This window comes from Phyllostomus discolor, chromosome 2 (assembly GCF_004126475.2).
Source record: "Phyllostomus discolor isolate MPI-MPIP mPhyDis1 chromosome 2, mPhyDis1.pri.v3, whole genome shotgun sequence".
NCBI classification, from domain to species: Eukaryota; Metazoa; Chordata; class Mammalia; order Chiroptera; family Phyllostomidae; genus Phyllostomus; species Phyllostomus discolor.
Genome location: NC_040904.2, coordinates 23769495 through 23783173, shown reverse-complemented (window position 1 = coordinate 23783173; position 13679 = coordinate 23769495). Strand labels below are relative to the sequence as shown.

Here is a 13679-nt window from a genome sequence, read left to right as displayed (position 1 = left end):
TGAGTCTTTTCGATAAAAATTGAACACCAGATGTAATGTGGGTTCCATCTCTACATTCATTAACTAACTGTATGACTTTAAGCAAGAAAATTAACCAACTGAAGCTTAGCTTGATGCCTATAAAATGAGGTGGTAGGATGTAACAATCTTTCAGGTGAAATACATGTTTGATCCTGAGACTTCATTGTTATTAAAATATGTAGAACCATGACATTTCAAATATATATGGAATGCTGACATAAGCATAAAACATTTTGGGGAGAAATTATTCTTGACTGCACCTGTCACGTTTCAGTGTTGCAACCTCTTCCTTCACTTGACTCAGAAGAGTTTTGGTTATCTCCAGTTCATTTTCTGCAAGGGTAAGTCTTCTTTTTATGTCTTCTTCTTGCCTTTCTTTTGCGGTCAGTTCTTCCTGTAAAGTTTTATGTATCTGTTGACAAGCCACTAAAGAGTCTTCTTTCTCTTTAAGCAATCTGGTATGCCTAAAAAGGAATAGAAAAAATGCCATTAATGCCATCTAATATGCATTAGATACTATATTTCATGTTTATCAAAGGTATATGGAGATCCCAGTTGAGATAACAGACTATAACTTTATTTATTTTATTTTATTTATTTATTTTTAGGGAGGGAAGGGAGGGAGATAGAGATAGAGATAGAGATAGAGATAGAGATAGAGATAGAGCTAGAGCTAGAGCTAGAGCTAGAGCTAGAGATAGATAGAGATAGAGACATCAATGTGCGGTTGCTGGGGGTTATGGCCTGCAACCCAGGAATGTACCCTGGCTGGGAATCAAACCTGGGACACTTTGGTTCCCAGCCCGCGCTCAATCCCCTAAGCTATGCCAGCCAGGAGACTATAACTTTAACTTAGAAAAATTAAAAAGTCTAGAAAATGAATAGTTCTGTGATATTAAAATTTTCCCATCTAGGCAGAGGCAAAAATCAATAAATAGCTTTAACATATTATAAACTTGAATTAGGTAATATGTAAATAATACAATAAGAAAAACTAAACACATTTTAAATAAAATGTTATTTAAAATATGGTTGCAAATTCAATTGCTAAAAACTATTCATTAAAAAGTTTGCAATGTGTACCTTGATTCAGAAATAATGGATTCAAACTTCAGTTTCCTAAGTTTTCTCTGGCAGTCATCAGCTTCATTACGCTTATTCCTAAAATAATACACAAGTGGTTCAAATATTTTATTTCAAAATCGTTGAAGTATAACTGTTTTCCTTTCTTAAAGCATGTTTTTTCTTTATTACTTTTCTTATCCTCATATTCTATTTGTGGTTTTATACACAGATTTCCTTGAAATTACAAATATATAGTCAAAGGATTTTTCTTTGCCAAAAGAAATCTAATCTGTTAGTCTGACTATAGGTGTTTTTCTTTATCATTACTTTATTTAGAAAAAAATTCTTACCATATTCATCTACTTTTATAATGGCCACGTAAGCTCTTATCAGACTGGTCTTCAATCAAATGTAAAGTCTAAACTTTGGATAACATTTTGGAAAAATAGAAAACCTCCTATGTAAACGTATTGGAAAGTGACCAAAAGCAGGCAGGTTCTGGAGGGAAGGCAACACTTGGAGTGAGGTAACAGCATGATACCAGGTTTTTGTTTGTTTGTTCAATGGTTTTACACTTATGGCAGGCCCCAGTCTGCACCATGTAGGGGATGCTAAAGTTCTGGTAGAAAACTGGTTTCAAACTCACAGTCATTACAGCCTGAAGAACTAGAGGACAGTGTGTGGGGAAACCACAGCTGCTGTAAATTAAAGGGTGAGCCCTGAAGAGGTGAGAGCCCGAGAGACAGAGTCCCACATACTGCACATAAACTCTGCCCACACGTCCGGCTGAGCTCAGAACTACATGAGCACAGGGCAGACCCCAACCAGCCCCGTGATATTGGAGCTTCTGCCCTAGGGATGTATTGCAGTTTGAGGCCAAATTGATTGTCTGCTTAAAGCAATACTACTGCCATCATTATTTGAAGAAATGTAACAGGATCCAGAATCTCCATAACATAAAATTCACAATGTCCAGAATAAGAATTATTCAACATAGGAAGAAACAGAAAAGCATAACCCATTCTCAAAGAAAGAAAAAGCTAATAGAGACTGACTCTGAGATGAACCAAATATTGAAATTAGCAGCCAAGGATTGTTAAAGGAGCAATTATAATTCTGCTCATAGAATCTAATTAATGAAAAGATTTAAAAACCTTAGCAGAGAAATAGAAACTATTGAAAAGAACCAAATAGAAATTCTAAATCTGAAATAAACATTTGTCTTGATCTTATATAAGTGGGGTTTGAAACAATACTCAAAAGGTGAATGTACAAAGAAAGATTAAAATTCCAATAAAATATGATAAAATTGTAAGATACAGAAAATTACATTAAAATACATAATATAGTAAGTTACTTTCAGAAAAACACACTTGTAACTACCATCCAGGTCAAAAAACAAATTTTGCTGGCTCCCCTCGAAGCTTCATGCTCATGCTCCCAGCACACCAAAGTCCCTTCACCCTAAAAAAAATTCTCTTGTACTTTATGGGAGTCACTTTGATTTTCTTTGGAGTTTTATGACCCAAGTTTTATCTCTGAACACTATATTTCAGTCTTCCGTATTTTGAAGAAAAAAATGCCTCTTTCTATAAAATGTTATTTCCTTTTTCTCCTTTTTGTAAGATGGCTTTAGCAAGGCGTTATGTTGACATACAATGAACTGCATACAACTTGATAGGTTGGAACGAAACCCAGCCTAACGAAACCATCACCGGAATCAAGTAACAGAGGAGCACGCTTAGAGCACTGATCTTGGTCTCTGATACAGTTCCCCATTCAAGGGAAACAGGACTACTCGGAGAGACGTCTCACCCCAAGGGTGGGGCAGAGTAGGTGTATCTGAAACGCCTTGTTACATCGGAAAGGAAGGAGTACTTATAAAAGATGATGGGATCGTGTTCCGATGTCACGTGAGCCAGATCGAACGGACTCACTAGCCAAATCTGGGACAACCTGTGTACCAAAATAATTAAGTACAGTAATAAACTACAAACCCTTGAAAAAACAGGAATTCACGAGTCCATACCAATAATACCTTTTTTTAAAAAATGGGAAGAAGGGAGGCTCTTGCTTACACTAAATTGCTGAGGGCTGACTAATAAGTGGGGAGGGAGGGCTAGAGTTGGGAAATCATCACTTAGCAACCTCTACAGTACAGACTGGAAAAGGCGAAAATCATTAACTGTTTCTATAGCTAGGTATAAATTTTGATGAGAAGCAGAGTATTTGGAAAGTGTTTCCAAATAACGTATTAGGAAAGAAGGAATCGGGAAGACTGGCATGCCGTCAGTAAAGTGGGCAAAGGCTCTCCTCAGGCCCATCACAAAGGCAAGAACACAAAGAGCCAAATCTGCAGGGATACAATTTTTAGCAATTCAACTAGTAACTTTTTTCTTTTTTAGATGTGATACCCAGTACTGGCTAGGAGAGAAGGGTATTTCCAACTGCCGCTGAGTTCGAAAATCAGTATAATCTTATTGGAGGACAGTGAGTCATTATGCATTAAAAACCTTAAAAATATGCAAGCTTGGTTCTAGGAAAAATCCTCAGGGTATAATTGTGTGTGAGGAGAAAGATTTGTCTCTACGAATTCTTTTTTAGGACTTAGCTTCCCTTTTATTTCATTGTTTTCATGGCAGTAGACAATAATGACATGGTTTTCCAAAGCAAATGCACCCTTGATTTTAAAGGATTCATTTTATTTCTTTTTACTTTTTATCTTTATTGTATTTTTCCCATTAACATTTAGTTCCCTCATACTCCTCTACCCCACAGCAATCACCACACTGTTGTCAGTGTCCACAAATCCTTTTTCCTCTTTGCCCAATCCCTCTACTCCCTAACCACCCCCCGACTAGCTATATTTTACTTATAAAAATAAAAAATTTGGAAATTCTAAAGAAACAAAGGATTAGTAAATAAGTTATGGTTTATCCATAGATTAGAAGGCCATACAGCCACTAAATAATAATCAATAAATGTATCATGTAATGACCGGGAAGAGATCGCTAAGTAAAGACATTATGACCATAGATCACTAAGTAAAAATGTTTAAAAATTACATTATTTAGAAAAATGAACTACAGGGATATATCATAATGTAATAACTACAATGTCTTTTTAAATATATTCCTGTATTTTCCCAGTTTTATACATTTGCTTTGAAATCAAACAGAAATGTTACTTGGAAAAGTGCTCTGAGATCCAGCAGCTCCACCACTACTTTCAGTTTGTGTTCAGGCTCTTGCACACACTCTTCCAAATCTAGAGGCAGGGACAGTAGAACTCCCTTCAGAGGTTCCTTTAGTGACTATGTGGACAATTAATCTTGGCTGCATTTTTTTTTAAAGCCTGCTCCCTAAAGAGTCTATCATCCCAGGAACTCCCCTAACCACAGCCAGCTCCCACCCCCACTCCAGTTAAGCCACTCTTTCTACGGCCTCCCCTTCGCCACTCAATTGTGATCTTCACCTTCATTAGGATGGAAGACATTGGAAGGAATAGAAAGAATGCCTCTGTCTCTTTAAACACTGCATTCCTCCTTTTACTCCCAGCAAACAGGGCTAATCCTTTCTCTTCAACTGCTAAGCCTTCAGAAAGGCCCCTGGTGTTCCTGCCAATCAAAGCAAAAGAAATCAGATGAAATAATTGGATATTTTCCCTTAATTTGAAAGGCAAGGGTCAATACCATTCCACTCCTTTATATGAAATAGCCATTCTCAAACTACCTCTTTGATATTTCTACTTTGCTGACCAAAGGCATCTCAAATTTAACAGATCAAAAGCATTTTTTATTTCCTTCACTCCAATATCCATTTCTCTTACAGATTTTCTCACTTCAGTAAAAGGCACCAATACAGTAATGATACTAAAATGTAACACCTTATATATCTAAGCAACCTTCAAAGCAGCCCGTATTCCCTTTTTAAACTTGAGAAAACTGAGACCAGAGAGATAAGCAATGTGCCCAAGGTGACGTGACTACTACTAACGAGTGGCCCTGGGATTTGAAACCCAGCAGTGGGCTCTGGAGCTGGAGCCCAGGCTCTCAGCCACTCTACTGCCTCCAGCTCTTTGTCCTGATGCTGCAAAACTCCAAATGCTACCCTTTGTTCTCTCCTTCCCTTTCCAGTTCCCTTCTTCCGCAGCCACATCTACTCCACCAATAAACCTTGTCAGGTTGGCCTCTGACATAATACTGCTCTGTGTCTCCACACGACAGCCGTACACTGAACCAGTCACTCCGCCCCTTTATGAACGCACAGCTTCCCACCCAGCCTCCCTGGTTGCTCTTGTATTCCCATGGCAGTCCCTTCTCCAGGTAGCAGCCATGCTGGCTGCTTAAAGTAAATCTGGTCAGTCCACTCTCTGACTAAGATACTCCAGTAGTTTCCCACTGTCCTCTAAATAAACCCAAGCTACCCACTAGGCTTTGAACATACTGGTGTATTAATTTCTTACTGCTGCTGCACCAAATTACCACAAGCTTAGTGGTTTAAAATGGCACAAGTGTACTATCGTACACTTCAGAGGTCAGAAATCCTAAAATCAATAGGTCAGTAGGGCCATGTTCCTTCTGGTGGTCCCAAGGGGAGCATCTGTTGCCTTGCCTTTCTAGCTTCTGGAGACCACCTATATTCCTCAGCTTGCAGCTCCTTCTCTCAACAAATTCTATCATGCCAACCTCTGCTTCCATCCTCACACCTCCATTTGTGACTTTGACCCTCTTGTTTTCCTCTTACAAAAGCCTTTTTTTAAAAAAAACTTTTTATCCTCATCCAAAGACATGCTAATTGATTTTAGAGAAAGAGAGGAAGGGAGGGAGTAAAAGAGAGGAACATCCATTGGTTGCTTTCATACTCACCCAGAACGAGGACCAAACCTGCAACCTAGACGTGTACCCTGACAGAGAATCAAACCCACAGCCTTTCAGTGTGAGGCACACACCCAGTCGAGCCACACTAGCCAGGGTTATAAGGACCTTTTTGATTACACTGGGCCAGCCCAACTGATTTAGGATAACCTCCCAATCTCAAAATCCTAACTTTAATCACATGCGCAAAGCCCTCTTTGCATGTAAGGTAACATGCTCACAGAGCCAGGGGATTAAGTTATTCGTGTGTCTTTGGAAGCTATTAGTGTGTCTGCCACAACTGGACTTCTTCATGTTTCTTGCATTTGTAAAACTCACTCCAAGAATTTAGGGCCTTTGATCTCTCTGCTTCCAGATGCTAGCATTTTAGTACTGCTGGCTCTTCTCTCTTCCTCAGATCTCAACTCGAGGGCCATCTGCTCAGGGATACCCCTCTTATCGAAAGTATACCACCGCTCCCCACCACTCACATTCTATTATGCCTGTTTTATATTTTTTTCTGCCCTTAACATTATCTGAAATTACCTAAACAACTCAGTGGGAGCTTGCCAATCTTGTTAGTCCAATATCTAGTGCCTGAACACAACAGTGATGGCACATAATCACTCAGTAAGCATATTGTATTGAATGAATGAATGAATGAATGAAGTAGACCTGGCCTGTTCAATCTAGGATCATGTGAAGAGCAGGTCTATACCTGACATTGGAATGCCGCCAGCCACCTACAGGCACGACAAAAAATTCTCATAAATGACCAGAGAGGTAAGAAGAAAATTAGAACTTCATATCTCAGATGGTGGTAATAAGACAGCTCCAAGAATAAGACAGCTCATCTGAACAGGTCAACTGTGTCAGACGTTTCTGAGAAGTCAAACAACAGCTTTACCAACCAGTAATTTACGACGGTCATAAGCTGATCTTTGCTCATATTCCTGGTTAAATGAGAGGGGTGGGGCTGCAAATAAAGTTAAAGGTAAGTAGATTAAAAAGGTCCCTAAATTAGAAAATATACTTTGTGTAACCACTCCAGACATATTCACTAGTAACTGATAAATTACAAATCATTTTATGTGAATTTTGTTCTTTTTATCACATACATAAAGTGAGTGCCTTCACAATGTAAGCTGCTCAAGCCATGTGTAAGTAAGTAAAGTCAAGCAAAAGTCTCTCTACACCCCACTTGCACTCGCAGAGGGGGCTGTTGTAATCCTACTACCACTTGTTCAGTGCATTCAAATCCGTGTGTGTGTGCATTCATACACACTTTTAACATGAACGGAATTATTTTTCTAATCATATTTTTAATCACAACAGCATATTTTTTTATGGTTATAAGCCTACAATACATTGGAGGATATCTTCATTTTTAAAATTTATCTTAATATCTCTGTTTGCTATTTAATAATTTTCTTGGGTGTTACATCTTTCCTGTGGGAGTTCACAGCCACTGTATTTTGGGGGGACAGGTGGTGGGAGGGAGGTTTCTCCTCCACCTGTGGCTGGGTGTCCATCCTCAGCCTTAAGATCCCCTGTTTACTTGTTTACTCTATTTGCTGTTTGTTTTTGCCTCAGGTGGTTTTTGGACGTTGCGAAGGGTCAGGTGGTGGTGGGGGCAGTAAAGATTTGTCTCGGGATGTGGGGACCCCGGCTTGTCCTGGGCTCAGTAGCTGCCAGGCTTCCCAGCCCCAGTCCCCACACTCATTGCTGTATTCTGCATGCAGATGGCTCACAGATGCTGCTTGGCACGGGACCTGCTGACCAGAGGGCAGCTGGTGAGGGGCCAGTGGCTTCAATGCTCCAGATATGACTCCTCAGAGTGGGCTTCATGGACCACTGGCATCAGAACCAAGTGGGAGTGCAGAAAAAATGCAGACCGCTCAGAGCCATCCCAGATCCAAACATAAAATCAGACTGCCTGTGGGAATGGGGCCCAGAAACGGACCCTGGGAGTGGGTCTGTGGGGAAGGTCACGGTCATGCTGGAATGTACGGTTTCAACATACTCCGCAGAATTCTTCCGCAGACTGGAGTTTGAGAAACACTGTTCTGGTGATTCTCCAGATCCTCCTCCCTGCTCTTTGTGTTCACCGATTCCATGTGCCGTCCCGCCACACAACTGGTTTTCCTTGGCTTTATTCCTCCACAGAGTTGACCTTTTTATAATCCTATGTATTCTCTTTCAGGAATGCCTAAAAATTTCTTACCATCTATAGTGGTCTTTCTTATTAGTCTTATTTATCTATGTTTATCCTGACATATATACATAAATATATATGTATGCTATGTGTAATATAAATATAAATATTACTATGTGTGTATATATATATATAAATATGTGTATAAATATATAAATACATGTGTATGTGTATTTATATTTTATATATTTATATATAAACATATAAATCTATTTATCTGTTTATCCTGATATATACACATAAATATGTGTATATTTCCTAAATATATATGTAAACATGTATATTTATATATAAATATAAATATCATAAATATAAGTGTCATAATATCTTGATTAGGGAAGATCTCCCTAAAGTAATGAAAAATATAGATGCTCTAAAAATTCAACTTTATGACCTTTAAATATGTATGTAAATAAGTATATATTTATATATAAATATGAAGCTTTATGATCTTCAAATATATATGTAAATAAGTATATATATTTACTTAAGTATCTGAGTAAATTAAGTAAAATAAGTAAGTTATTTGCTTACATAAGTATTTATATATTTACATATTTATTTAAAGGTCACAAAGTTGACCTTTAGAGCATCTATATTTTTAGAGCATCTGTATTTTTCATTACTGTAGGAAGGCCTTCCCTAATCTAGACATTATGACACTTACAAATAAAATTTACAGAAAATTTCACCACCAGCTTCTCAGAGCATCACGAACATTCTGCCTCCTCAGCAAACACTGCTGCTCACCTGCTGAGCGAGCACCACAGCTTCTCTCCTGGCCGTCAGAGCCCTGCGAGCACCTGCTCTCAGGGTCAACCCTGCCTAGTCCACCGGGGCATGCACCCTGCAGCCCGCGGGCCACATGCAGCCCAGGATGGCTGTGAATGTGGCCCAACACAAAATCATACATTTACTTAAAATATAATGAGATGTTTTTGTGATTCGGTGTCACAATGTATTGACTGTGTGGCCCAAGACAACTCTTCTTCCAATGTGGCACAGAGAAGCCAAAAGTCTGGACACACCCAGCTAAATTAATCCTGGTTGTCACCTTTCCTTTGCCAGTGATTCATTTAGAAGAGGGTGTAAAAAAGAAATGGAAAGAGGGCCGTTTGGTAGCTTTTGGGAAAATGTTTTTCTCACTTCTAAGGAGATACCAGAAAAACAGGCCCTTCTTGCCTCCGGGTTGGTTACAGGTGGATGTGGTGCTGGAACTGCAGGTGCTTCGTGGGCACAAGGGACGAGCCGTGGGGGGAAGCCAGTGCCGAGGGCGGCAGGAGGAAGACCAGGTCCGGGGAGATGCCGCCGAGCTGCTGGACTGACTAACCTGAAACCCCTCCGCCACTGCCACTTGTAGCCCAAAGCATCCTGACTGATGAAGTCTCTTTTCAAATACATAACAAGTTCTTATAAACCTGGGAAAATATTTTCTCATAAGCCTTAGGAAAAAAAGAACCTCAAGTTCATCCATTTAAAAACTGCCTCTTCCCCTTAAGTAAAAAATACACGAAGCATACCAAAGTATTGAAAATCTTTAAACAACAAAAGAGCAATCTTAATTTGGATATGTGAAACCCATTCCCACCCCATCCTTCAAAAAGGGTGAGAATTAAAATTTTAACTACACCTGATTTCACACCACCTTCCAATTCCTGTAAGTTTAAAAGGTTGTGTGTGTGTATAAAATATCTAATTTATTAAGAAATTGTATGTCAAAATTTTGAGTGAATTATTTTAACTTCCAACTGAATTTATCATAAAACAACGGCCAAGTCACACATTTGGCTCTAATGTACAAATAAAATAGTACGTGCACATTACTGGGGACCTCCTGAGCTCTGAGCAGCCAGAGCGGCCCCAGGCTCTGACCCTGAGTGCCCGCCCTGCGGTGCTGCACACTAGCAGCGGAAGAAGGCGGGGAGACGGTTTTGAGACAGAAATGCTGCCAACAGCCAGCACAGAGGATGGTCTCCAGCAGTTGGGGCCACTTAAGTGGCTCTACCATTGATAATTCAAATTTTCTAAAAATGCGTATCTGCCTATTTTCTAATTTTAAGAAGTTCTTATATAGGCAGGGAGCACCCGTTTTATAAATGGAAACAACAGCATCAGCATTTGTGCAGTTGTACAGTGATTTCCTCCAAGTAATTCATTTGATGGACATTAGTGAGGTGGTATATTTCTCCCTTCAACTCTCATCTCCTCTGACTCTTACTATTTCTCAGCACTCATATTATAAATTATGTCAGAAATACAATTAACAGAAAGTATCATGAAGCATGTGTGCATGTTAAGTGGTCAGGTTCCTTCTATATAGAGAGAATTCTGCACACACTCACAAAATCAATTCATGTCACAACCAATAAGTTTTACTCCTTTTCCTCGGAATGCTTATTTCTGGGCTTCGCTTCTCTGCTAACTTGTCAGGACTCTTCTCTGTCTACTGAGTTTTGGCGCGTTCACAAATCCATTTTAGCTGGTAGGTACAACCAGCCCTACCTCCCTATTCCTAGACTGTTGCCTCTTCACCTTTTGAGGTCCCAGAAGCTAAAGTCACACAGTAGCAGTGGCCTGACGAGGACGCTTCCATGAGGCATCTGCGTGGCCAAAGCCCTTACCAAAGTTCTTAGAGGGTGGGGAACAATGATTATGTTCCTGGCAATCACTATCTTGTTTCTCTTCCTCGTGTTTCTTCTCACACAGAAAATTACTTCCTGGACCTACTGAGCCAAGAACCTCCCGTCCACTCATTCCTTCCAACTTAGCCACCATACACAGAAACTGAACTACTGTCCTTACTCTGCCACTAACCACAAAATTATAAAGCATGCATATTTGATTTTTCTTATTTTTCAAAAACAAGTCTTTGACTACAAATAATCCAAGTGTACATTAATTTGACAGGGCATTTTTTTAAATTTGTTCTGCCTGTGTTGTTAAGAGTTTTATTAATGGATGGAACTGGAGAGCATTATGCTAAGTGAAATAAGCCAGGCAGTGAAAGACAAATACCATATGATCTCACTTATAAGTGGAACTTAATCAACAAAACAAACATGAGCAAAACAGAAACAGAGACATGGAAATAAAGAACAAACTGACAGTGACCAGAGGGGAGGAGGGAGGGCGCTAACAGGGGAAAGAAGGGGAAGGCTCACATCGAGGAACAGGTGTGAAGGACCCACAGACAAAGCAGCGGTGGGGGGAGGACTGGATGTGGAAGGTGGGGGGTGGGTAGGGCAGGAATGAGCACTGGGGGGGAAATGGGTACAACTGTAATTTGTCAACACTAAAAATTTTTTAATTAAATTAAGAAATAAATGGTAAAAGGCACAGGAGCTGATATATGGTAATAAAAGGTAAATAGCAAAAAACATTGTATTAATGGGGATTGCATTAAATCTATATATTACTTGAGGCAATAGGAACATTTTAACTATGTTGATTCTTTCAACCCATGAACATGGAGTATCTTTCCATTTCATTGTGTCTTTTTTGATCTGTTTTAGTAATACTTTTTAGTTCCTGTATTGAGTTTATTCCTAGGTATTTTATTCTTTTTGTTGCAATTGCAAAAGAAATTGGGTTTTTTTTTCATTTCTATTTCTGACATTTCACTGTTAGTATATACAGGAATGCAGTGGATTTTATACATTGATTTTTGTATCCTACAACTTGACTGTATTTGTTTATTGTCTCTAACAGATTTTTGGTGGCGTCTTTAGGGTTTTTATATAAAGAATAGTGCCATCTGCAAAAAGTAACACTTTCACTTCTTTATTCCCAATTTGGATGCCTTTTATTTCTTTCTTCTGCCTGACTGCTCCGGCTAGGACTCCCAGACCCATGTTGAGTAACAGTGATGGAAGTAGGCATCCCTGTCTTGTTCCGGACCTGAAGGGAAATGCTTTCAGTTTTTTACCATTGGCTATATGAGCTGAACGTCTGTCATAAATGGAGTTTATTATGTTGAGGTACTTTCCTTCTAAACCCATTTTATTGAGTGTTTTAACACATTGTTTTTAGAAGTTGTCCATGGTCAACACAACATTTGGTTGCTAAGCATTCTAAATATTTATATTTCTTGTGAGATTCATCCTTTTAAAATATAGGAACTGAAAACCAGATCTATCAGATTATATACCACAAAGTAAAAAAATTTACTTACTTTAAAAAGACTATATAAATCTATTTTAGAGTTATAATTACAAATTTGCTATATTTATACTGTAATTTTTGAAATTTCTGAAATTCATGTTTCTGAAAATTTTTTTATTTATTGAACTTATTGGGGTAACATTGGTTAGTAAAATTATATAGGTTTCAGGTGTACAATTCTATAATATATCACCTGTATATTGTACTGTGTGTTCACCACCTCAAGTCTCCTTCCATCACCATTTATCCACCCTTTACCTTCTTCTACCTCTTCCCACCCGCACTTTCCCTCTGGTAATTAGCATACTATTTCTATGAGGTTTTTTTGTTTTTTTTTTTGTTTCTTTGCTTAATCACTTCATCTTTTTCACCAAGTCCCCCAACCCTCTCCCTGCGAACAACTGTCAGTCTGTTCTCCATGTCTATGAGTCTGTTTCTAATTTGTTAATTTTTGTTCACTAGATTCCACATATATATGAAATCATATGGTATTTGTCTTTCTCTGACTGGCTTATGTCACTTAGCATAATGCTCTCCAAGTCCATTCATGATGTTGTAAGAGGTAAGATTTCCTTCTGTTTTACAGCTGCACAGTATTCCATTGCATAAATGTATCACAGCTTCTTTTTTTTTAAACATCCTTCTTTTTTTTTAAGATTTTATTCATTTATTTTTAGAGAGGGAAGGGAGGGAGAAAGAGAGAGAGAGAGAGAGAGAAACATCAATGTGGGTGCTGGGGATCATGGCCGGCAACCCAGGCATGTACCCTGACTGGGAATCGAACCTGCGACACTTTGGTTCGCAGCCCACGCTCAATCCACTGAGCTATGCCAGCCAGGGCTTACCACAGTTTCTTTATCCACTCATCGACTGCTGGACATACTGGTCTGCCTCCAGATCTTGGCTACCGTAAATAATACTGCAACGAACACAGGGGTGCCTATATTCTTTCATTTTTAAAAGGAATAGTGCTCTGCATGTTTTACAGGGCATTTTCTTATCATTTGTTTGTCAGTATTTCATTTATTACTTACATAAAACATCAGTACGCTAGCATTTGAAAATTTTTCAACTATCTTTTTGAACCTGAAATCTGTAATTTTAAGAACCAGCATCAATGTTGTCTATTCTGGGCAGATAACATAGAGACAATCATAAGAGAAAAAGTTCAGAGACTGTTTCACATTAAATTACTAATTTGAACAGCCAGGGAAAGTTTTAATACATGGTAAAAAAAGATTTCTTACTGAGCAAAAGAAACATTTCATGTCTTTAAAAATATCTGCAGGTCCTTCAATATACGGTCTAGGCCAGGAAAAAAACAGCAGTAGACCATGCCCACGCAGCCGTGGCGCTGCCAAA

General features: G+C 38.8%; 1 protein-coding gene across 2 annotated transcripts in view; it reads right to left on the bottom strand.

Annotated features, from left to right (window-relative positions):
* LEKR1 (leucine, glutamate and lysine rich 1) overlaps nucleotides 1–13679 on the bottom strand; it is a 152964-nt gene that overhangs the window by 53981 nt on the left and 85304 nt on the right. For both annotated transcript variants that reach the window (XM_028504822.2, XM_036017601.1), the window contains exons 8-9: nucleotides 1105–1182; nucleotides 282–485 (exon numbers count right to left, since the gene is read on the bottom strand). In XM_028504822.2, the coding sequence (XP_028360623.1) occupies nucleotides 282–485; nucleotides 1105–1182 (282 nt within the window). The remainder of the gene's footprint in view (nucleotides 1–281; nucleotides 486–1104; nucleotides 1183–13679) is intronic.